Genomic DNA, 23712 nt, shown 5'->3' on the forward strand with positions numbered 1-23712 from the left:
TAACGGATTTTGTCATGTACATTCCTGGGGAGTAGAACCAAAAGCGCCTCTAATATACAAGCTGAAGAGAGGGAAGGTATGCAAAACAACACGGGGATCTAGATTATGACCCAAATGCAGGCCCATGCACCAAGACAGTCTCTGAAGACTTACTCGCCATCCTCTCCATCGATGTTACCCAGAATGGGCTTCCGCTTGAGAGTCTCCTCGTCATCACCGTACCCATACTTGATCCACATGCGCTGCCAGAAGGGAACGGGAGCCGGTCGCTCCTCGCCCAGGATGTACTCCTTCTGCTCAGCGATGCGCTGAGACCGGGCCTCGTCGTCCTCCGAGAGGACGGAGCGTTGCATGCGCGAGGCGATGCGACGGTCGAGCACAATGTCATCGAGCCACTCGCGCTCCTTGTCGTCCTCGTCTCGCTTGTGCACGGACTTGTGCCATTCCTTTTCTGCGTCTTCCAAAACACTTTGCTGCTCAAGGTTGCGAGGCGAGAGGTCGGCAAAGCTGCTATCGGGCGATGGGGTCGGGTCAACGCTGGCTCCGCTGGGTTCGGAGTCGGCGCTGAAGGAATCGTCACGGTAGGGTCGCGAGTTCGCGGCCAGGACGATCCCGGCGACTTCGCGGCCGACACTGTCGGCGACGCGGCGTTGTGTAAGGTAGCGGTAGATTCGGATCGGGGTGTTCAGGAATCCAAGGAGGTGCGGGAATTCAATGGGGACGGAGCTGTCGAAGGACGAGGGGAGAGAAAGAGGGAGATGAGCAGACGAGTATTCGGCGGGTGTAATGTATGAGGGAGTGGGACCGGCCGGCTTAGATGGCTTTTCCTTTTCTTCGGTTTCCTTTTTGTCCTCCGTCTTCTGCTCGGGGGTGTCTTCTGGTTTCTCAGTCGGCTCAAGGTTGCCGGCCGCATTGTCCGCGCCTGCTCCTTCTGCTCCCTCCGACGCAGCGATCGACGGGATCTCTTCCGGGGCAGCAGGGGCCGGTGGCGGAGGCGGAGGGTCCAAGGGGCCGAGCCAGCCTTCATGCAAGCCTCGAATGTATTCCTTCCAGGTATGGCGGCCGATCACCAAGTCGCCCTTGGGACCGGGCTCGTCATAAACCCCGATGTGCTGCCGCGTCTGGGCCACAACCTCCTCGACACCCATCTCTTCCACTACTGTGCTCGGCTCGCCAGACTTGCGCCTCCACTTGCGGATCTTCTCCGCCAGACTGGCGCGCACCTCACCCTCCCGTCGTCCTTCCACCACTGTATAATCCAGCGCCGCCGCCACCAGGATGGGCTTGACGTATTCCTTGAAGTGGTCGCGAGCTACCCGCAGCCCATCGCCGGGAGGCGCAGCCAGGTAGACGGTCAGCCTCCGGCGCATCTGCTCCACGGGCAGGGACTCTTTCGAGAGATGGGCCACGAGCTCCGACCATTTCTGTTGCGCGCGTCGCTTCTCACGTCGGTCATAGACCAGAGCCCCCATAAAGGAGCCTGTTATGGTGAGGAAGATCATCCAGTTTCGGGACGGCAGTCTGAATCGGAAATTGGGCATTCCTGTTTGTTGAATCCATGGTTTAGCAATGAGGGTTCTCGAACTCGAGAGCATGTCGGACTGGCATACCAAGCATTCTGAAGGCCGGGTTGGACGGCTTTGGCGCCGCCTGAGGCTGGCCAGGGCCGGCAGCCGCAGCTGAACTGGAGGAATCCGCCATTGGGAGTTATCGAGCTGCGATGGATATTCGGTGTTTCTGCCAGATTAAAAAAGTCCAGGTCGGCGCCATGTTGATCCGCCAGGGCACGTGATATCATCTACTGCGCAAACAAAAAAAAAAACTGCAATCTTTCGTGGTCTTCGACAGAAGAGTTCTTTGGTGTTATTGTATAGAAATGCTTCCTTTTTAGATTAATCGCTACACTCATCTTCTTGCCAGTGCATATCTTGTGTTATGCCCGATGGGAACCCACCCGAGCTCGTTCGTCTCTACGGACATAGGGTTATGCGCGATGACCAGGATCCGAGTGCCTGACGGGGATGACAACCCGGCATGCTCCATGCCCCTCCCCCTGTCTTTGGTCTGAGAGCCTGGAGATTGTCTTCCTCAAGGCATATGTTGCACTGACATCGGGGCCACAGCACTCTCGGGTACAATAGTGGCGTGGTTTTGGAGTTGCAATTGCAGAAATAACTTGATCGAGTATTTTGTAATTATTTGGACTTCTCAATCAGTAGATTTTTAGAGGAAAAGAAGTCGAGACAGTCTCAAATCGCCTCGTAAAAAGCCCCTCCAACTTATACTGGGGGCGGGTGGACTCTCCTGAGCCACCGCTCCTTTCGCCTTCTCCCCGCCTTCTCTCTTCTCCTTTTCTCTCTCCCCCTCCATTCCCTCGTTTATTCCCATCGAGACTCGGGGCCAAGTCTGCAAGATGGACCCCAACAACAATCGGTACAACATGAATTACGGCTACAATGACCGCAACTACAATGCGGCCAACAACCGCGCCTATCCCACCACCCCCTCCGCATTCCCGCAGCCCATCTATCAGACTCAGGGGGCTCAGGATTATGTCGATCCGTCCAACCCGGCCTACTCCCCTGGGTACTTCGTGCCCCATCCGTACTCGCCCCAGGCGCAGTATGCTCAGCAGCAACAGTATGCGCAGCAGCAGGCCTTGCAATCGCCCCAGCCTGCCTACCAAAACCGCGTGGGCTACGCCAACGACGGCACCAACGGTTTGATCCAGCAATTTTCCAACCAGGACCTCAATGCGAGTCGCGGGGGATTTTTTGGTCGGGCGAATTCCCCGGCTCAGCGGCCTCGCACGGCTGGTGGCTCGCCCGCTCAAGGACAAGCCCAGGCGGCACACTTGGCTCCTCCGGTACCGCGCAGCCCTCGCCCCCCGTCGGAGAATGAGGAGCTTCAGCGACTCCCTGACCGCTACTCGGAGAACGTGCACAAGCGAGGCAAGGCGGCAAAGGAACTCGTAACGGTTTTCTTCCACGAGAACATCGAGCGGGCTCGTGATCGCAACATGCGGTGAGTTTTCCTTTCCTTTCCCATTGTTTTTTGTCCCCCCATCTTCCCAGAGCCTTGTTTTGATGTTCTCTGACATTGATGGTCTTTCTCTTATAGATCCGTGGATCTTGATAAGACGCTGCGGGAGCCGAGTGTTTCTCTGGACAAAAAGCATCGTGATGCCGATGCGATCGCAAAAAGGGAGTCAGATTTCCTTCGATTCCTCCGGACCAAAGAGACCCCGCAAAACTTCCAGACAATCAAGATTATCGGAAAGGGTGCTTTTGGTGAGGTCAAGCTCGTGCAACGCAAGACTGATGGCAAGATCTACGCCCTCAAGTCTCTAATCAAGACGGAGATGTTCAAGAAGGACCAGCTGGCCCACGTCCGTGCCGAAAGAGATATTTTGGCGGATTCCAAGGACAACCCATGGCTGGTGAAGTTGCACGCTTCGTTCCAGGACACTGCGTACCTTTACCTGCTGATGGAGTTTTTGCCTGGTGGCGACCTGATGACCATGCTGATCAAGTATGAAATCTTCTCCGAGGACATTACGCGCTTTTACATGGCCGAGGTGGTGATGGCAATAGAGGCTGTCCACAAGCTTGGCTTCCTGCATCGGTAAGTTTGAAGACGGTCGACTGACGGGATTTGCCACGCTGCGTTTCTGCAGTGTGCGGTTGTACCCGTGTTTGATGGAGACCCATACTGACAAATCTCTCAGGGACATCAAACCTGATAATATTCTCCTTGACCGCGGTGGCCATGTCAAGCTCACTGACTTCGGTCTGTCGACCGGAGGCAAGAAGACCCACGACAACGCGTATTACCAGAACCTCCTTAAGAACTCGACGTCAAAGGACCGAAATCGCAACTCGGGGTACTTCAACGATGCCATCAACTTGACTGTGTCGAACCGTGGGCAGATCAATACGTGGAGGAAGTCTCGCCGCGCCATGGCGTACTCGACCGTCGGTACTCCTGATTACATTGCGCCTGAGATCTTCAATGGCCAAGGGTATACCTACTTGTGCGATTGGTGGTCTGTGGGTGCCATCATGTTCGAATGTCTCGTGGGCTGGCCTCCATTCTGTGCCGAGGATACTACCGACACTTACCGGAAGATTGTGAACTGGCGAGACTGCCTGTACTTCCCTGATGAGCTCATCCTCTCGCGTGAATCCGAGTCGCTGATCCGGAGGTAAGACTTGTTTGCTCCCACTGACAATCAAGCAAGAAAAGCTGACTGGATTCTTCAGTTTCCTCTGCGACCCGGAGCACCGTATCGGCAGCGATGGAGGTCAGCATGGTGGTGCGACGCAGATCAAGAACCACCCGTTCTTCCGCGGCGTGGTGTGGGAGCAGTTGCGGAACATTCGTGCGCCCTTCGAACCGCGTCTCAGCTCGAACATTGATGTGTCGTACTTCCCTATCGACGAGATCCCTCAGGAAGACACCAGCGCCATTCACCGTGCCCAGGCCCGTGCCATGCCAGATGCCCAGGAAGCCGAGATGAGCCTGCCTTTCATCGGATACACCTACAAGGCTTTCAATGCCTTCCAGGGCAGTTAAGCCTCGTTGCTCTTCTTCGAGACTCCGCCATTGGTTTCTGTATCGATACACATGGTGAAGTTTCTTTGTTTTTGGAACGCAGGCTGGGCTTGCTTCCATGGTCATGCCGGCCTCGATGATGCTCGGTTGTTTTCCTTTCCTCTCTCGCTACGAATTTGTCCAGCATATCAGCGCGATATTGTTTTCCTGATCATGACCCCGAACGCCATCTTTGGTTTCCCTTGTTGATATCTAACGTCCTGCATTTTTCTCAGGAGACGATACACCATCTATCGTCACATTCCCCGGGGAGGTTTCTGGTCGAAAAGGGCCAATTTTCATCACAGATCTCGTATCATGGCTCATTGGATGTTCTTAACGAATGTGACATAGCACCGGCATAGACTGATGACTATGGGTTGCCTTCTATGTGCGATGAATCCACGATGCTCTGGTCTATGATCATTCTACTGTGTAGATGTTCGTAGGAGTGTTAGCCCAGCACCGTAGGTGCGTATTTTACTGCGCCAGCTAAGAAAGGGAAGTAAGAATGCTATCGCCACTGAAAATAGCGGCCGGATTTCACATCTGTGGGAATGAGCCACCGCTGAAGAAATGATATAAACATGAAGCGAAGCCCGAAACGCCCAAGTCCCGATTTCCCACCCGAGCAAACTGCTTATTTTGGTGCATATCACAAGATGACAAAAGAAAAGAAACGAAACATCAAGTCCGTAGAGGCGCCAGACCGGGCACACCACTGAAGCGCTCCTCGCGCTCCGTCTTGAACATGATCTGGACCCAAAACTCCTTGCTATCCTCATCAAACCAGGTCCAATACCGGCCCTCGCGGCGGTCGATCTCGCGCGCCTGGAGCTTAAACGAACAGCTCTGGTAGGGCTCAGCCGCGACAACTAGGTACTGAAAGTTCTTGTCGGGATCCTCGACCTTCTGCTCGAACGCAGACATAAAGCGCACGCGCGGCAGCACGCCGGGGGTGATTTCCTGGTACTGCAGTTGGAAGAGGAGACCCATCTGGCGCGTGAGCGGGTCCCGCACTTTGGTGATCTTGTAGCCGGGCCGCCCAATCTTGATCGTCTGCTTCTTGACCTGCACGCCCATGGCGCCTGGAAGCGACGACGGGTCCTGGCCCTTGCCCTCGCGCTGCTCGCGCGCTGCGCGACGCGCCAGGTTCGTTTGGTGCTTGCGTCCTTGCGTATGTGCCAGGTATGATCCGTCGTTCTGGTGCACTGTCAGGCACAGTCGGCATTCGAAGCTGCCCACATGATTCTTGAAGAAGTAGGGATCCTTGTCGAGGTCGATCGTTTCCAGCGCGAGCTTGCGCAGTCGCTCGCGCCGGTCGGCGTTGGTGGCCGAGTGCGAGGCGACACCGCCGCCGCCGAATTTGGAGCCTGCGCGATTCTACTCTTAGTTAGCATCATGTAGTAAAAAAGGGCTACACCCCCTTTTCGGGTTATATTCCAAATGACGGTCACGACGTACCTGGTAATCCATGATGCTTGATGCTGGGAGAAAGGAAAAGGCGAAGTTGAAGCCGAAGCCTCAATGAGTTTCTGGAAGGTCGACGTTGGCTTATGTCAGCGTATATCAGGCCGTTTAGGCGGTCTCCAAGACGCAACTACATTTCCCTGGAATAATTGCTACAATCTAGAGAGCCATGTGTACTGCGACTGTTGGACAGCGCCGGTCGTTTGACGACAATTTGTGTACCGTCCGCTATGTTGGCGGCGTCCAGGGCACCACCGGCGACTGGCTAGGCGTCGAATGGGACGACCCAACCCGCGGCAAGCACTCGGGGGAGCATAACGGTGTCCGGTATTTCACCTGTACGCAGATACTTTCTCAAGTCTCTAATCTATGGCTGTATAACACATCACTGACACCGCTTACAGGCAGAAGTACTCAGCCAACGGCGGGATCGTTCGTGCGCCCCTCTCGGCCATCAGATCCCCCGCGGAGCTTCCTTGAGGCACTGCGCGAGAAGTACGCCTCTGAATTTGAGCAGGAACTTGCTCGAAAGGCCTCATCAGAAGGAGGCGTAAATCAGAAAACAGCCATTGAGATCAGCGGCAAAGTCGTTGAAGAGGTTGGCTTCGACAAGATCCGGAAACAGCTCGCCGAGCTCGAGGAGCTGCGCATCGTCTTGCTCGATGAACTACGCATTGTTGGCGTAAATTCATCCTATGATCAGACAGAAGACTCACTCCTTGAGTCGGCCCAACAGATCCAGGCAACTTGTCCCAAGATCATAGAGTTGGATCTCAGTCGAAACCTGCTCAGTCGGTGGCGCGATGTGTGGGAGATTTGCAACCAGCTGAAACAACTGAAGCGATTGAAACTGAAGTGAATTTTTGCTTTATATCTCATTTGATATATCTCAACCTGGATGAGGCTGACTGGGAATTGTAGTGGGAACCGATTTCAACCTTTGGAAGAGGACCTGACCTTTGAAAACATCACCGAACTCCATTTGGAAGACACGCTTCTGACCTGGGACGAAGTATGTGACTGCTACAGCCGGTCTTACGGAATTGCTTTCAACTGACATACAATAGATCGCTGCAGTGAGCTCGCGATTTCCAGCACTCACTTCCCTCACAGCATCCGCCAACCAGCTCACCGAGACCTCCCGTCCACTCCCTGACACCATCACCTCACTAACCCTTGAATATAACGAGATAAGCTCACTCTCAGCACTCCGGCATCTCGCCGCACTTCCAAAGCTCACGCATCTCTCCCTCCGCGGGAACTGCGTCACTAAACTTCACCATGATACCAACACCGCTGTCCCGGACTTCCACTTCCCAACCATTCTACGCTCGCTCGACCTCTCCCGCAACAACATCGCCGCATGGAACTTTCTCAACCATCTCTCAGCCTTGTTTCCAGGCCTGGCCTCTCTCCGCATCTCCGGAAACCCCCTATACGATCAGCCACCGCTCCCGCCATCCATCGCAGCCGCAACATCAATCATGACGTCCTCCAAGCCCATGACCGTCGACGAAGCCTTCATGCTAACCCTCTCCCGCCTTCCACCTACTCTCCGCACCCTCAACTTCAGCACCATCTCGCCGCAGGACCGCGCCAACGCCGAGATGTACTACCTCTCCCTTATTGGCAAGGAACTCTCCGCCACCTCTGCAGCAGATGAGCCACGCATATTAGCCGCACATCCGCGCTACAAGGAGCTGTGCGAACAGTACGGCGAGCCTAGTATCGCCCGAGCGGTGGTTGCAGACTCCTCCGGCGCGAGGACCATCCATCCCCGATCCGTGGCGGCACGGCTCGTCAAAATGGCGTTTTATTCCCCCGTCTCGTCATCGTCTTCAACAACTCCACCCGGAGATCACCAGCAGCATCCTCAAGAGTCTTCCAGACCCCACGTTTGCGTCAAAGATATCCCTTCTTCCTTTGATACGTACCAGGTGAAAGCCCTTGTCTCACGACTCTTCGGGCTACGGCCCTATGGGTTCAGGTTATTCTGGGAGACCAACGAGTGGGATCCCGTGGAGAAGGAGAATGTTGCAGACGCTGGAATCGACGGGGACGATGACAGCGAGGACGAAACCAGCCACCCCCAGCTCGATGTCTCGGTCTCCGCCACCGCTGACAATTCCATAGACACCAGCCGATTCGTGCGGAGGGAGGTCGAGCTGGTCGATTCGACGCGGGATATTGGGTTTTTGTTCCAGGGTGAAACGGGGGAGATGAAGATCCGGGTCGAAGTCTGAGGTACAATGCATTAAATAAACTGCCACCGAACTCGCAGTCTTGGTATTTTTTACGATCGGGTGCATATCTTCAAAGGTGTACATAGTAGCAGTCTTCATTGGCACATAAAAAGGTATCATCCGGTTTGTTCAAGCTATCAACACCTATCTTCGGCAGGGGTATGGAACTCCCACAAGAAAACATTGCAGACAAGGGGAAAGGAGGGGGAAATATGCACACAGGAGGAGTCGAGTGGCGGTCCACTCGTCCCAAGGGGAGAAAGAGAAAAGGTCCAAACGCCGTGGTGTTTTTGCTCGCTCACTGCCCAGACCCCCGAACCCCAGTAGAAACAAGAGAGCATTAATGAAACACAAGAAACAACACAAAACGCAAACATAACTCCTGAACCATGATGCTTTTGGAAGTCGAGTACGAAACAATAAGAATGGAAAACGTTCTGGAGATCCCCCGCAGTGGTGAGATCAAATCGCCCGCGCAATTTCAGCCAACAGCTGTTTTACTCGCGGGCGATCCACCATGAGCGAACGGCCATGCAGCAGACACGCTTGTAGATCTGCGTGGTACCCTTACCCTCGGCTTCTTCTTCAAGGAACTTCTGTGCGACGAACAGTTTGGTGCCGGCCTCCTTCTCGTTGGTCGATCCGACCTTGGGTAAGTTGTTGGGGAAGTCAGCCCAGCGCTGGCCCAGGTGGCGCGCGATGGCAATGGAGTAGATGATGTCGCGGTTTTCGTAAGTATCCAGCAGTTGGCGGCAGCGGGAGAGTGCGTCGTCAATCTGCTTGGCCGAGCTGGCCTCGTTATCATGCAACGTGAGAAACTCGCCGAGCGAGTCCCAGAAATCCAGCTGCCGGGACATGAATTGATCTGGAGGGTTCGGAGGGTTGGCTGCATCCATGCGCACCGCTTGCGATAGCGGGTTCTCGTCCAGGTAGTTCCAGGTGAGCAGGGCTTCGATCACGTTCAGGCGAGTCCAAGTGGCGAGTAAATTCCAGTCTTCTCCATGCTGTCCATTCTCTGCATTCGGGACCTTGCGACAGAGGATCATGCTCCTCCAGATGAGCGACGCTTCGAAGCTCTCCAGGCGTGCAACGGTTTCGCCATCCTGGAGATTCCATTCGTTGAACGCATCAATCAATGCCGAATAGTCCGCCATAAGTTGCGAGTCTGCCATGAGAACAGATAGAGCTTTCTCTGAGTACCATCGCACCTCCAAGAATTTGTCCATTGCGGGAGCATATGTGGCCAGGAAGACGGCTTGGATTTCCTCCAGGCGACCAGGCGGGAGGGTTCCGACATGATGATGTGGGGGTGGTGCGATACCCCTCAAAGCGACAAGGTCGTTCATATGAAGGTTTTTTGCTAAAAAAAAACAAAAGAGGTATTTGTTAGCGATTGTCCTAAATTCCTAGTTGCGACATGAGCCAAAACAAGGGGCAAGCAACACACCTTTGTAGGTAGGCTCAGTGCCCTGCGGTCGTGCGCCGCCTGTGTTCTGCATATTCGCGACGGTAGGGGAATTTTGAGCTCCCAAAGAAGGATCAACAGTAGCTCCGTGTTCGTGCTGATCAGTGGAGGTGCTAGGCGATTCGGAATGAAGTGAGGGCGCAAATGGTTGAGACGTCGCGGGCATGTACCCAGGGGGTGCAGAGGGATACGAGGGTGTCGAAGGAGGAGGAGGAGGGCCTTGGGGATTAACGACAAGCGACGGAGGAGGATTAGGAGCAGGTTGGATGGCTGATGGGGCGGATGCCTGAGGGCGGAACACAGGATCGTAGCCTAAACATTCACGTTTGCTCTTGACACAATTTCTGCAGACCGGATGCCCTTCGTCGCACTGAAAGAAGTTAGATCATTGTCAAAAATAAAAGAAAAAATTGAGGGAAAAGGCGCAATCGCCCACAGTTGGGTTCGGTGCGAAGCAAAATCAATGGCGGGGTTTGCGGGCACAAGCGAGGCGCTCCGCCCCGCGACCTCGGAGCACCACATACCTTGATTCTTCGCTTACGACACGTCAAGCATCCAGTTTTTGTTCGTCGCTTGACTTCTTTTTTGTGTCTGCTCGACATCATCTTGCTCGGATCCCCAGGCAACTGGTACCGCATCTGCGCATTCGGACTCATTCCCGGCTGAACGTTGGAGGGATACCCGGTCATATACTGGCCCATAGACGCCATTGGAGGCATGCTTGAGGGCAGTGGTGACCCAATGGGTGCCTGGGGCACTTGTCCTGGCTGTCCCTGAACATTGTTGTCCGAGAAGCCAGCGGGGTTGTGGTACATGTCCAGATTCTGCTGCGGCTGCTGGTAATGCTGCTGGGGCTGCGCCTGAAACTGATGCTGAGAAGGTGCTTGCTGCGCGGGAGCATGGCTTTGCGCATAGTTATACGTGCCATTGGACGGCTGATATTGGGCCGATCCATTCACCGGCCCTGGCTGCCCAGGGCCTGCAGGGTCTGCGGATCCGGTATGAAAATCGGAGTGACCGATCTGGCCCTCGTCGCCAAATGAATGCGACTCGTCCATAGTCGGGATATCAGTCCCGATGGCCGGTAGCGAGGAGTCCATGTCGGGCAAAGTCGTATCAATTGCAGGAAGCGACAGGTCTGGGGCAGCAGACGAGCCCACCGAAGGGAGCGCTGAATCAAAAGACGACAGGGTTGATTCCATCAGGGACTGGGATGTATCCATTGCCGGAATAGACGGGTCTATTGCCGGCAAAGTCGCACCGGGGGCTGGCGCAAACTCTTGGGTTCCTTCTGAGGGCCTCTCTGCGCTCGGTGGCTGACTTGTCTGCGCTTGGCTCTCATTTGTCTGCGTCGGTCCATTGCTTGACTCCGCTGGGGGCTGATTTGTTTCGCCTGCCGGTTGCTCGTGTTGTGCGGAAGGTTGACTCGTCTCCACAGCCGGCGCGTTCGATGCGGGCACGTTGGTCTCGCCAGGAGGAGCGCTCGGGTCTTTTGGCTCGCTCATTTCCGAGTCCAGAAAAGCTCCTAGGGAATGCGGTTCTCTCGTTAAAAAAAAAAAAAGTACGGTCGTGAGCCAAATCTCCCAGCCAACTTTTTGAGGACTGCGCCTGAGGCGGGGCGAGGTCGAGTATCCGGGTCAAAGGCTATCCAGTTTGTCACTGAGCAAAGACACCACACCAGGTCGGTCGAGTTGAGGAGGATAAATCATTTATTCCTTGTAACCTGTAGGCTTCAAGATGCGTTAGTCAAAGATTTTCTTCCGATCAGCACCCGACCAGCGAGCAGTGTCCACTGCAAAGCAGGTACATTGTGAACCAAAAACCAACGCTTTTCGAAGAAGGGGAGGTATATGATCAGGGCAGAGGGTGTTGAAAGAGGCGCAATCTCCCTCGTCGCACAGAGCCCTTGGGCAGTGGATGGGAGATGCAATGGCATCCAAGCTACGAACTTGGCCGTGCCTGCGACAAAGTGTCGGTCGCAACTGGATTAAATTGCAGCTCACCACCCACTGGAGGATATGACTCCCCCTCCTCCCGATCTCCCCAGTATCATGCTGATCGATCGAGGTTTGTGTGGCTGTCGCATTTCTTCATGACAGGGCCTCAAAATTGCGACCCATCTCCGCCCGCAACTCCCACCGAGGCTGAAGCTGGTTTCGCAGGAGAGCGCCGTGCCAAATCCACAGAAGCCTCTCTCGATAGCAAGAATTCTGAACGGGGTGCTGAGGAGAGACCAAGGGCCACTGGCGAGTGGAGGAGGAATGCGCATTTCGAGAATAAGGCGGTTCGCAGGACTGGAGGCATCACGGCTTCTGCAAATTGGGAGGGGGCACACTCACCAAGGATTTCTGGATAGAAGAAGCTCACAAGGGAACACCAGTTGCCCAAAGCTGAGAGGGTCTTGGGGTGGGGGAAGGCCGTCAGGACGAGGAGCGCGAAAGATGGAGCAAAGGAGCTTTCCTTTCCGGCGAAGAAACTCTCCGCTTTGGATGCCAAAAAAAAAAAAAAAATTATCGCAACGCCGACTTGATACTCCCGTCCGACACCACACTCTAACGTGATTATTTTATTTTTATTTATGTCTATATTCCATGGTTTGTTTCGATTTGATGATCTAGTGTTTAAGTGTGAAGGATTAGCTAGGCGGTGCTTTTGCATCCCATATACTCTACACAATTAGATCTATATCTCGTGAAGAATTTTGATCCCAGCTCGAAATGTTTAATCCAAATGAACTTGAAAAATCACAAAAACCTTGAGTGGGGTATTCTTGTATAATAGAAGGCATTCTAACCCTTCAAATCCCAGGTCACAAACCCGGTCCGACAGAACAGATTAGATAGAACCCCGATGGAACAAGGCCTGGGTGACTGGTATCGCCTTTGTACCAATTAAGCTTAAATTGGCTGCCGCAAACCATATCGATAGATATTGTCGACTCAGTCCCTTGGGGAGTGCTTGGGGAGCAGAACGAAGGTGTGGAGAAACACCTTTTCATCATGCCGGCGGATGTGACTATCGTCAAGATCACCGATGGCCCCAGATGTAGGTAGGCGCGGTCATTTGTGCCCAAATAGTTTTAGGGGCAAAGATCGTAGCGATGATTGACAGAGGAACCTCATCCTCCAACCCCAGATCATTTCTTCATGACCTTAGGCTTGCGCTTCTTGAAAACAACCTCGGGCGCAGGTTCATCAATCTCTGGCTTCTCGGCAACCGGAGGGGCAGGGGTTTCACCAGACTCCTCAGTTTTCGCGTCGGTTGATTGCTCTGTCTCTGGAGCCCCGGGCCCAGCAGCCTCGTCCTCTTTCTTTGCCGCGATGACAGGTTCTTGTTTCTGGTCTTCGGGTTCAGCTGCAGGCGTAGAGGTTTTGGTCTTCTTGATATCCTTAGTAGACACAAGCAAGGCATCTAGATCCGCATCATCCTGCGCACCGGGATATACTTTGGTCGTCGACCCCCAGCCCTTGCTCACAAGCGGCCCAAGCGCATGCTCGACATCCTCATCGCCACCCTCATGCTTGCGCTTGCGAACTCCGACCGACTCGGTAGATGCCTTCATGTCCTCCGCGTCCTGCGATTCAATCTTGGTCTCGGACATGGTCTGCCAGTCCCCAGCCAAGGCCATGTCGGCGCGGTATTTCTGGGGGATGGCAATACCCATCTCGGCCAGCTGCGCCATCTGTTTCTTCCTGTCCTCTATGCTGGCAGTTCGTTCGGCAGGCTTCGGGGCCGGCACCGTAGTGCGTTTCTGGGACACGACATCGCCGCCGGTCTTGTCTGCCGCGGAGGACCCGCCGGCGACGGTCTGTCGCAATCGCTCAACTTCGCTTTTGGCTCGCTGTGCTTCTTTCTGTTGGATTTCGTTGCCCTTGTGGATGTCTCGGAGGAATCGCTTGAGGCTGGATTGGTGTTTTGCGCTTGCTTCGTGCTGGCTCTTTTCGAAGGGCGTGTCGCGAATGAATATCTTGCATTGTTTGCACCAGAATCGAGGCTAGACGACGGTCAGTATAGACAAAACATTTAGACAAGATTTCATGTCCCGCAACTTACTGCTGATTTCCAATATTCGGCCATGGTGGCGTAGCTTCGAGTGCAAAGTGACCGGGTGGTTGGGTCGCTGAAGCGATAAGACGCAAGCTGCGCGATCGGCCTAGTCCCAAAGCAGCTCGCCACCACCTCGCCTTGCGAGTGCTATATTCAACCGTTCTTCTTTCAAAAATTGTTACAAAATTGAGGATGAAGAATGCTCTTAAAAATATGCAGGGGAAAAGGGGGAAATAAGCTGCAGTAAGACTAGAGATTACAAACACGAGGACTCGTCTCGAATACATTGCGACAATCTATACAGAAACCGAGGATCTATATGACAAGGCAAGGAAACACTCATATAGACAATCACCGTTACAGACCAGCCTGTTCAGGAACAGGGCTCTTGAGCTTACCACCCGCCAAAGCTAGGCGAATGTTTTCAATGGCCCATTCCTCCATAGCAGTTTGCGTCTATACAAGTCAGCTTTATGCCTCTGAGTTACAAAGGCCATTAACTCACCTCCTTGGTCCAAGTGCCCATATGAGGAACCAGGATGACATTCGTGTTGCGCACCAGTCCCGGGTGGATTTTAGGCTCTTCCTCAAACACGTCCAAGCCAGCGGAGAACACCTTGCCACTGTCCAAGGCGTCGACCAAGGCCGCTTCGTCAATGACGGCGCCGCGAGCAGTGTTCACCACGACCACGCCATTCTTCATCTTGGCGAATTCGGCCTTGCTGATAATATGGCGGGTGTTTTTCTTGAATCGGTCAGCCTCGTAAAGTTCTTTGGCGACACTGTGCGACGGAAGAATGATAAAACTATACTCACGTTCAATGGCAGGTTCAAGCTGATCACATCACTGGTCGACAAGAGCTCGTCGAAGGAAACATACTGTGCCCCAGCGGCAAGCTCCTCATTCAGCTCGCGGCGGTTGTGGTAAATGACCTTCATCCCAAAAGCCTCGGCCTTTTTCTTCAGGTTGCGTCCAATACCACCCATACCCAAAATACCGAGGACCTTTCCTTGAGGATCGTGGCCGAGAGGTGGTGCCGGCTGACCGCGCCATTTCCCTTCACGAAGAGCATGCATGCCCGTGTTGAAGTTGCGCAGTGCGCCGATAATCAGAAACATGTTCACATCAGCTGTGGCATCATCCACCGCAGTTGGGACATTGGACACCCGAATTGGAGGGTTGCGCGCGCTGCATGCATGAACATCGACCTGGTCATACCCGGCACCTGTCACGATATCACAATTGAGTTAATGCGACAACCCCCCGAAACGACTACCAGTCGGGAAATCAGGTCATACCGCAGTGCGCAAGGTATTTCAGCGAGTTGGGCAGCGCATTCACAATCTCTTCGTCCACCAGCCCAGTGATCTTGACGGAAAAGAAGGTGCGGTAAGCCGCGACAGCGCCCTCGAATTTCCCGCTTTGGCATTCTTGGAGGAACTCGGCGCGGTTGGTTGCCGTGGGCTTAACCAGTTCTCCCAGCTCACCCAGTGCATTCCAGGATTGGTGTGCGCTGTAGGACAGATCAATGGGTCAATTTTGTATCCCGCGCGGGAGGTTCAGTCACGAATTGGTGGGGTCAACGCACTGGTCGATATCCCCCAGGAGGAGAATCTTGGGCTTAGCACTTCCGGAGCTCATCGTGAACCAACGACAGGATGGGATTCTGTATGCAGTGCTGTCAGTTGAGGGAGCAAGAGGGCAGCGCTTTTTCGTTCCCACCGATAAGAAGAGTGAGGGGTCCGACGGCGATGTCCGAAGTAACCCAGAGAATCTGCGAATGGCCGGGCGCGAGTGGTGATCCCCAAAGAATTGAGTGCAGCCGGAGAGAAGATGCGGAAGAAAGAAGACGCAACAGTCCTGCCCTGAAGAGTCATAACGCCTTCGCAACGTCGGCCGAGAAACCTGAGCCCCACGCTGCGTTTATCGGGAAGCTCCCCGCATGCGTGGGATGCCATCCGGGGCGGTACTTGCGAAGAGATAGTGGAACATAATTGTGAAAAAATTGACATCTCGCGTCAGTGAATATATTCTCAATAAATTCTATCGTTCTATGGAGAGTCTACTGGCATGTCGTGCAGCCTCTACAGCCTAATGTATACTCCGAATGCCCAGAGGTGTCGGGGAGCCGAGTCCGGAAAAATACAAGAGGCTCGGGAAACCAGATATAGACCCAGATATGAATGTTTGACGTTTGAATTCAAAATTACAGGTCTCGATAGTTTCTCTGCGCTGACGGGATGCGTCTCGGCATTCTGGAAGCAAGACAAATGCTAGTATACACGGCATGGCTATAGATAGAGTCATACCATTCACATCCAAAGGATGAGTACCCATTACCCTTCAATCAAGACCCGAGTCCAGTCAAACTTCCTCCATCGCTTCCTGAACCCATCCACGCGTCGATCCCCGCCGCGGTTCCAGCGTCCCTGCCGCTTGATCACGTCCGGCGCAGCGTCGAGCATGCCCCCAATGATCTCTCGGGCAAACAAATCCCCACGAGGCCAGCGGTGCTCGTCCTCAACAATGTGTCCCAAGCCACCGTCGAGCTCGAACCAGACATGGAAATAGGGCATCTCCTTGACCAAAGTCCGACGGAACGCCGACCGCCCCAGACCCTGCTTGGACTTGGCCAGAGTATCGATGAGTTTGCGATGTTGCGACCATTCGGACTCGGCACTGAGAATCGCCTCCTTGAAGAACGCAGGTGATGTCTCCCCGAGACTGTAGGGTAAGGGCACCACTTCCATGGATGCGTGCCGCTTGCGTTGCGGCTGGGCTGCGTTCTCGTAAAAAATCACATCCCGGCCCTGGTCGTGGTACATGCGAGTTAGGCTTTTCATGAAGTTGCGAATTTCTTCCCATTCATCGTCATCGCATTCCATCAAGTTGTTCCGATGTTGGATGGGCACAATGACGGCGCCGCCTTCGCTGATTTCAGGTTCGGTAGGAAGGGTCAGGTAAACTCGCGTCGCGAGAGACACAACCGGTGCAATGGGCGGAGTGTTGGTGTCCTCGTGGTGGCAGAGGGGGCAGTTATCCAAAATCCGGTTCATTTTGTGGAAATCATTAATCGTCGCGTTTTTGATGTCGATTTCAGACCGGTGCACTCTCCGAGCAAGTTTGGAGGCGTTGTCGTCCATGTACTCCAATTCATTCTAGAGAGACATTAGAATATAACGGGGATTCAACAGGCAGGAATATCAAAAGCTCACCTCGAACTTTGAATCTCGCGCGATGCGGTCCGCCAAACGCTGGCCATCTCCGCCAAATTGGCCGCGAGTTTTGCGTTCCTCACGGACCATGTCCTCGATGCTCATGTCTTCGTTCTCTTGAACCTGGCCTTTTTCTTGTCCCCTTCTTGTCTCAACCGGCTTCACCTCATTCCTTGCACCGGCCAACATGCGATTCTCCATGACGCCGAGAACCACGACGTCGGACTCTTTCTGGTTGGACATCGCTGCCGCCGCCGCGTTGTAGCGATCCTCCAGTTCCGTCGCATCGGGGGCACCTTTCAGCTTTGCTTTCATCATCTGGGCTTTCAAACGGTTCAGTGCCGTCTGGTCCAGGTGCTGAGTGGTGTTCGACGGAGGAACCGCCTCCATTTTTTGGCCCTGGCCTCCGGCTTTGAGCTCTTCTTCCGGATCTCGGACATGTTCGAGCGAGCTTCTCCGAACATCATTTTGAAGCTTCCTCTCCTGGAACAATTCCCCGCTGGGCTTGTCTTTGCCCACGTAAGATTCGCCATACATCCTGCGACGATCTAGTTCGGTTTCTTCTTCTTGAGCATCATCAAAGGAGCGCAAGTCTCCAAAGCGTTCGGTAGCTATCTCATCCACGGGTCTGTCACTGGCCTCGGCTTCTCTGTAGACTCCTTTGAGCTTTGTCATCCTCCACTGCGAGCCGGCATCCCCAAATGTATAATCCACGTCGTGCTGAGCAGGCTCCTCTTCAATATCTTCAAGCGCCTTTCCTTCTTGGAGGTCACGCAAATGATTGTTGAGCTCTTTGTCATGAATCTTAAGTTCGAAATCGGCCTGAAGCATTTTAGGCTTGTTTAATTCTTCGAGGCGTGTAGTGTCTGGCCGCTGGACGTAATCGACTTCGAGGGCGGAGGGGCTTCCATCCAGGAATCGCGCTTCAGACGGTTTGGTTCCTCCTGGACCACAGTTTTAGGAGCCGAGGACTCGGCCTCGTCATTGCTGGCATGACGGTGCCGGCGTTTATGCGCATGATCACGCTCGTCTCCCTGATCAGCCTCGTGGCGCGAGCGCTTATGCCGGTGGCCATTGTCGTCGCGATGCCGGTGCCGTGACTCACGGCCTTTCTCACTTTCGCGGTCTCTGGATCTGGACGAATGTCGCCGATGATGGCGGTGATGTCTCGAGCGCTCTCTGCTGCGATCGCGGTCTCGATGTCGTTCCCGATCACTTTTCTCCCGTCGCTCTTTATCCTCCGCCAATGACTTTTCAAAATCTTCCAAGGTCATCGTGGTCGCCCGGGGTCGTGGATTGCAAAGGAGAGGCAGAAAAGAGGCGGAATGACGTTTCGGCGTGTCGGGTGGCCCGAGCGGTGATCTTCGGTTTTCCCCGCGACAAAAGAATTTCGGCAGAAAAAAGAAGCTTGTCTCTTTCACTGCGCTCTGTCCATTCCACCCCATCTTCTATCTCGAAATATTCAGTGGGGACCTGTCATTTTGGAGGATCCTTCTTCCATAGAACACTATCCAGTTCATCATGGCATCTCCCGCAGTGTCTGTGGTCTGCGTGGGCATGGCAGGTGAGTCGATCAATAGCCTTCTAACTATTGGCCTTGGTATACTGACTAATATTCCCATGGCGTTAAGGCTCAGGAAAGACCACCTTTATGCAAAGAATCAACTCGCATCTGCACTCAAAGAAGACCCAGCCCTATGTGCTGAACCTCGACCCCGCAGTGCGCTCCGTGCCATTTGACAGCAATATCGATATCCGGGATTCCATCAACTACAAAGAAGTAATGAGCCAGTACAATCTGGGTCCCAATGGAGGAATCTTGACCTCGTTGAACCTGTTCGCCACTAAGGTTGATCAAATCATCTCGCTCTTGGAAAAGCGCACTGCCCCGAACCCTGAGAATTCCTCTGCAAAGCCAATTGAACACATTCTAGTCGACACACCAGGCCAAATTGAAGTCTTTGTGTGGAGTGCCTCGGGCAGTATTCTTCTTGAAACCCTCGCCTCGTCATTTCCGACTGTCATTGCATACGTGATCGATACCCCGCGCGCAAGCTCTACCAGCACCTTTATGAGCAACATGCTTTACGCGTGCAGTATTCTGTACAAGACCAAGCTCCCGATGATTTTGGTCTTCAACAAGACAGATGTCAAGGATGCCGAGTTTGCCAAGGAATGGATGACTGATTTTGATGCCTTCCAGCAGGCTTTGCGGGAAGAAGAGGAATCAGGGGCATATGGAACCGAGGGCGGCGTGGGTGGCTTTGGTTCCGGGAGCGGATACATGGGCTCGCTCTTGAACAGCATGAGTCTGATGCTCGAAGAATTTTATCGGCACCTGAGCGTGGTGGGAGTGAGTTCTATGACTGGCGAAGGCATCGACGAATTCTTCGAAGCGGTCCAGTCGAAGCGGGAGGAGTTCGAGCGCGACTACAAGCCCGAACTCGAGCGCAAGAAGAAGGAGCGGGAAGAGACCCGCGCCTCTCAGCGGGAGCTGGAACTAGGCAAGCTGATGAAGGATATGAGTGTCTCTGGATCCGGTCAACGGCAGCGCAAGGAGCCTGTTCCCGAGCCCGAGACGGTCAGCGAGGCGGAGGAAGATGAAGAAGATGAGATTATCAAACGCGGGTTGGCGCATGGGGAAGACGACAGTGACGATGACTATGAAGAAACTGGCACCGGTGATGATGATGCACTGTCCCAGCGGTACAGACAAGCCCTGGGCTCTCAGAATGCGCCTTCAGATCAAGACAATAGCTTCACAAGATACTTGCGCGCCAGCAACATCAACGGGTGATTTTAAGGTGTTCAAGTCTCCCATGGGTTCTTTTGTGGATTTCTGGGGTGTTACTGGTCTTGAAGGCGCTATGTTTGTTTTACATTCAATCACATATTCGAAATTTCAATCTCGAAGACTTCCTCTCTGATCCTCGTGTTGTAGAAAGGCCAAACGAGGCAAACAAGTGACGTCACCGCGGGAACCTGCCCACCTGAGCAGAGAGTTGACTGTCTTCTCTCTTGAATTCTCCCAGAACGCTCGATTTTTCCAACGGTTTATCCCTCAGTTAATTACAGGCATGGATGTGAGTAATGTGTTCCACTAGGTACTATGAGTTATGCAGCAGGATCCCAGAGCTGAACCCCAAATTCGAAGGTCTTTCACGCATATACATACTCGACGGCCGCGTGGCTTTCGCTACAGAGCCTGTCCTTGATCATGGCTCCTAGCATGATAGTTGCCATGCTTCTCGATGAAACGCGACCTGCCTCGGGTACGTGCACCCCCGAGGTCTTCTTCAAACAGTGTGCCCCTGTGTCTGGGAAGATGCGGCATTCTCTCCAGATTGACGCAGGAAATAACTGACTCCTGCCTCTTTTGAACAGCTATTGAGGTCTATCTCGGTCGTTGTCTTGGCTTCGGCCTTCTCACTATCGCGGTCCTAACCGTTATGCTCACGGGCTCCATCCCATTGACCTCCACAATCGCGGAGCCTGTCACGGCCGAAGATGAGGATCCCAAAGCTCCATATGGCCTGCCCACCTTGATTGTGACATCTGTGTTCCACTCTGCCTCGGCCTTTTATGCATACACCTGGTATGCCACCGGCGGGCAGGGTGCCTTTGCCACCGCCGTTTTGGCACACTCGGTCCTGGCAGCCATTGGGCTGTGGTGTGTACTTTTCGCAAGTGGAAATGGCAAGATCAGTCGGAGGACTGGTGCAGATAAGCGCACGACGGGGTTTCCATTTAGTAACTCGGAGGCAGCTAAGAAGCATGCGGGCAAAAAGGGAATTTGAAAGAGCGACGATGTGGGGTCTATTGAGCAATTTCCCTGGAATATATGCAATAGAAGAGCAAAGAGAATGAAACCATAAATTGCATATTTAACCAAAAAAAAATTGTGGTAAAAAGAACAAAGATCTAGTGCAATTCACATTCAACCTGAGGCCGTCCAAGTTGATCCGAGCGCCCCACAACGCTGCTTCAACCGGCCCTGCCTTGTTCCCTCCGCACCCGCAAAAGCAGCACGCAAACTCCACCCTTTAAATGGATTCCGACCTGCAGCGGCTGCCATCGCCTCGGCCCTTGGCATCGGGCCTGCCCATCGTCGACGATACACCTAGTCTAACGGCAGAACTAGGCCCCTTCGACCCAGACTCCCAGTCCTTTACGCCTTTCCGTAATGCGATCGACAAAGTCGAATCGCAACCTCTTCAGAATGCGACTCACGCCGATAACTCTGCCTTTTTGCGGCCTCCACGGCCGGGAGAGCCAGTGGATACTCTTCTGACAGCATCGCAACCACATCAGCAATCCCAGTTGCATCGAGACCACGGGAGCCATGTCGCTTCGCACTTGCAACACCCGTCCGCAAATCACGGCTTTGATCAATCTAGGACCACGGGCAATGGCGTGGGAAAGAGCCAAATTGGAATCTCTGCCTCGGCGCACATTGAACAATCCTTGGATGACTCGGTCGCAGCGAAAATGCCGTCAGCGACATCACTGTCGCAAAACGGGCTTGCTCTGAGCGATGCGCACGACGCCCAGAGAAATGGCATGGCCATGCTTCAATCGCCAGGCCAGTCCTTTCAACATCCAGACTTGGTCGGCCTGGAACCCGGCTCGGTTGGATCTACAAATTTTGCCGGGCAACTGCAGGGCATGAAGCTAATCCCGGATCCACCTGATTTGGAGTACTGGAGGGAGAGATTGTTTCATGTTGATGAGACAATCACCTTGAGCGAGGAACAGTATGCACTACCACGCTTTTGGGGGCCTTATTCATATCTCCAGCTTGCGCAGATGGTCACCGTGCCCTTGGCTGACATGCAATGGCTTTGTTTTGCAGATTTCAAGTCTACTTTCCGCATGTCGACAACGTTTACTCCCATCGCTCTACCCAGCGATACAAGCGCAAGCCATTTGTCTCCCACTACTGGGACTGTCGATTGAAGGGCCGGCCTCCCGGGACTCCAAAATCCGACGACCCAAACAAGAAGAAGCGCAAGCGCACCGCACGAGAGCGGGATCTCTGCGACGTCAAGATCAAGATCACAGAGCACTTTTCTGGCTCTGTAGTCACTGACATGAGCAGTGGCATCGATGCCTTGCCGTCAGATTTGTTGCCTGGGGTCAACACCCTTTTTAACCATGGTGATGCGGTCCAGGACAACCAACCTTTTGGTGTGCTTACCCCGGGCCCCAATCTACCAGAGGGCCACCCAGGAGCAAATGGGGGAAATACTTCACAATTCAGCGAGTGAATGGCAACGGCGCCAATGGGAAGAATGACGGCATCGGAGGCGGTCATCGACATACATTGGAGGAAAGCGACCGAGTCAAGAAGAATAGTGTCCAGCGGCACTTTTTGAAATGGGCCAAAGAGAAAAAGAAAGCTTCGGTATGTCTGTTGCGTGCTCCCAGCTGGACTGTGTCGGGGGGAGGGGCTTGGCGCTCCCCGCAAAACCCCCGGCTACGTCACACCCCGTTTACATCGGAGGCACAGTCCAACATTGGAAACCACGTTTGTTTTGATCTGTCAACTCGACGTTTTCTCTGCTTCGCTCTTCATTGGTTAGATCTAACGTCTCTGTGCAATAGTCTCAAGTCATGTCCGACGCAAGCCAAACACAAAAGACGTATCATACCAAAGCGACGGGATTGGCTGCTACGACGGCGATCAACCATGCCGCTGAGGACAGTCTCAAACTATACGGAAGCTGTTTCTGGTGAGCTGCCTACTCTCACGGTCAATGGCTTACTTCGAGTGTTGCTAACAGGATCTGCCTGCCTACATAAAGTCCTTTTGTGCAGCGGGTATGGATTGCATTGGAACTCAAAGGCATCCCATATCAATATATTGAGGTTGACCCGTACCAAAAACCCACGTCTTTGCTGGAGGTGAATCCGCGGGGACTGGTACCAGCATTGCGGCATGGCGACTGGGGGTGCTACGAAAGCAATGTGCTGCTAGAATACGTAAGAGTATCCAGGGGTGTCCCGCTTTTTTCGTCGCTAATAAATCCATTGCAGCTGGAGGATTTGGGAACTGGGACAGCACTGTTCCCAGCAGATGCAAGGCTGCGTGCTCACTGCCGACTATGGGCAGACCATGTAAGCAGATCTTCGTAGTGGATTCACAACTTGTGGCTGATAAATTCCTCCAGATCAACCGGAATATCGTGCCGAACTTCTATCGGGTATTGCAGGAACAAGACGAGCAGAAACAGATTGCCAATGCACAGGAGCTACGGAATGCTTTCAACCTGCTGATCGCCGTGGCGCATCCCCATGGGCCCTTTTTCTTAGGACCACAGCCCTCCTTTGTGGACATTCAAGCTGCGCCGTGGGTTCTTCGGCTGAGCCGAGTGCTGAAGCCCTATCGGGGCTGGCCGGATGTCGAGGAGGGAAGCAGATGGGCCGTCTGGGTGAATGCAATCGAGAGCAATGAGCACGTGCAGGCAACCACCAGCACGGATGAGCTCTACCTCGACAGCTACGAGCGATATGCCCGTGAGTGTCTCGTACCCGTTCGATGATACTGAGTGGACGCTAATATTGTGCTCTTCAAATGACAGAGAACCGGCCGAATACGTCCCGGGTTGCGAATGCAATCAATGCGGGACGGGGTCTCCCTTGAGTGCCATGAGCATCTGATGGGTACTCTTGAGGCAC

The 23712-nt window shown here is 53.7% G+C and overlaps 11 protein-coding genes across 11 annotated transcripts; 5 read left to right on the forward strand and 6 right to left on the reverse strand.

The window, feature by feature from the left end:
- Nucleotides 1-149: 149 nt before the first annotated feature.
- On the reverse strand, nt 150-1701 carry NUU61_007964 (Tim22-complex subunit TIM54; the record flags this gene model as incomplete). The annotated part of the gene is made up of 2 exons (XM_056658489.1): nt 150-1543; nt 1611-1701. 2 exons carry the CDS (start codon nt 1699-1701, stop codon nt 150-152), a joined length of 1485 nt encoding a protein of 494 aa, XP_056508782.1.
- A 712-nt stretch (nt 1702-2413) lies between these two features.
- NUU61_007965 (serine/threonine protein kinase CBK1) lies at nt 2414-4575 on the forward strand (the record flags this gene model as incomplete). The annotated part of the gene is made up of 4 exons (XM_056658490.1): nt 2414-3024; nt 3121-3624; nt 3728-4204; nt 4263-4575. The coding sequence occupies 4 exons, from the start codon at nt 2414-2416 to the stop codon at nt 4573-4575; spliced, it is 1905 nt and encodes a 634-aa protein (XP_056508783.1).
- Nucleotides 4576-5280: 705 nt separating this feature from the next.
- NUU61_007966 (spliceosome assembly protein PRP11) lies at nt 5281-6069 on the reverse strand (the record flags this gene model as incomplete). The annotated part of the gene is made up of 2 exons (XM_056658491.1): nt 5281-5976; nt 6058-6069. 2 exons carry the CDS (start codon nt 6067-6069, stop codon nt 5281-5283), a joined length of 708 nt encoding a protein of 235 aa, XP_056508784.1.
- Nucleotides 6070-6232: 163 nt separating this feature from the next.
- On the forward strand, nt 6233-8306 carry NUU61_007967 (uncharacterized protein; the record flags this gene model as incomplete). Its single annotated transcript, XM_056658492.1, has 4 exons — nt 6233-6401; nt 6468-6918; nt 6985-7075; nt 7131-8306. The coding sequence occupies 4 exons, from the start codon at nt 6233-6235 to the stop codon at nt 8304-8306; spliced, it is 1887 nt and encodes a 628-aa protein (XP_056508785.1).
- Nucleotides 8307-8803: 497 nt separating this feature from the next.
- Nucleotides 8804-11276, reverse strand: NUU61_007968 (putative C6 finger domain protein; the record flags this gene model as incomplete). The annotated part of the gene is made up of 3 exons (XM_056658493.1): nt 8804-9666; nt 9754-10141; nt 10296-11276. 3 exons carry the CDS (start codon nt 11274-11276, stop codon nt 8804-8806), a joined length of 2232 nt encoding a protein of 743 aa, XP_056508786.1.
- Nucleotides 11277-12907: 1631 nt separating this feature from the next.
- NUU61_007969 (putative formin binding protein) lies at nt 12908-13848 on the reverse strand (the record flags this gene model as incomplete). Its single annotated transcript, XM_056658494.1, has 2 exons — nt 12908-13738; nt 13825-13848. 2 exons carry the CDS (start codon nt 13846-13848, stop codon nt 12908-12910), a joined length of 855 nt encoding a protein of 284 aa, XP_056508787.1.
- A 327-nt stretch (nt 13849-14175) lies between these two features.
- NUU61_007970 (D-mandelate dehydrogenase-like dehydrogenase) lies at nt 14176-15460 on the reverse strand (the record flags this gene model as incomplete). Its single annotated transcript, XM_056658495.1, has 5 exons — nt 14176-14274; nt 14324-14578; nt 14635-15044; nt 15118-15332; nt 15387-15460. The coding sequence occupies 5 exons, from the start codon at nt 15458-15460 to the stop codon at nt 14176-14178; spliced, it is 1053 nt and encodes a 350-aa protein (XP_056508788.1).
- A 695-nt stretch (nt 15461-16155) lies between these two features.
- Nucleotides 16156-18308, reverse strand: NUU61_007971 (putative cell cycle control protein (Cwf19); the record flags this gene model as incomplete). The annotated part of the gene is made up of 3 exons (XM_056658496.1): nt 16156-16977; nt 17035-17900; nt 17966-18308. The coding sequence occupies 3 exons, from the start codon at nt 18306-18308 to the stop codon at nt 16156-16158; spliced, it is 2031 nt and encodes a 676-aa protein (XP_056508789.1).
- A 247-nt stretch (nt 18309-18555) lies between these two features.
- On the forward strand, nt 18556-19831 carry NUU61_007972 (putative ATP binding protein; the record flags this gene model as incomplete). Its single annotated transcript, XM_056658497.1, has 2 exons — nt 18556-18598; nt 18666-19831. 2 exons carry the CDS (start codon nt 18556-18558, stop codon nt 19829-19831), a joined length of 1209 nt encoding a protein of 402 aa, XP_056508790.1.
- A 420-nt stretch (nt 19832-20251) lies between these two features.
- NUU61_007973 (uncharacterized protein) lies at nt 20252-20831 on the forward strand (the record flags this gene model as incomplete). The annotated part of the gene is made up of 2 exons (XM_056658498.1): nt 20252-20306; nt 20419-20831. 2 exons carry the CDS (start codon nt 20252-20254, stop codon nt 20829-20831), a joined length of 468 nt encoding a protein of 155 aa, XP_056508791.1.
- Nucleotides 20832-21081: 250 nt separating this feature from the next.
- NUU61_007974 (glutathione S-transferase family protein) lies at nt 21082-23677 on the forward strand (the record flags this gene model as incomplete). Its single annotated transcript, XM_056658499.1, has 8 exons — nt 21082-21788; nt 21887-22221; nt 22299-22561; nt 22639-22766; nt 22839-23016; nt 23071-23151; nt 23205-23550; nt 23616-23677. The coding sequence occupies 8 exons, from the start codon at nt 21082-21084 to the stop codon at nt 23675-23677; spliced, it is 2100 nt and encodes a 699-aa protein (XP_056508792.1).
- Between the last annotated feature and the right edge of the window lie 35 nt (nt 23678-23712).

The sequence above is a fragment of the Penicillium alfredii genome (assembly GCF_028826965.1).
Source record: "Penicillium alfredii strain IBT 34128 chromosome Unknown utg000010l_segment0_segment0, whole genome shotgun sequence".
Taxonomy (NCBI): domain Eukaryota; kingdom Fungi; phylum Ascomycota; class Eurotiomycetes; order Eurotiales; family Aspergillaceae; genus Penicillium; species Penicillium alfredii.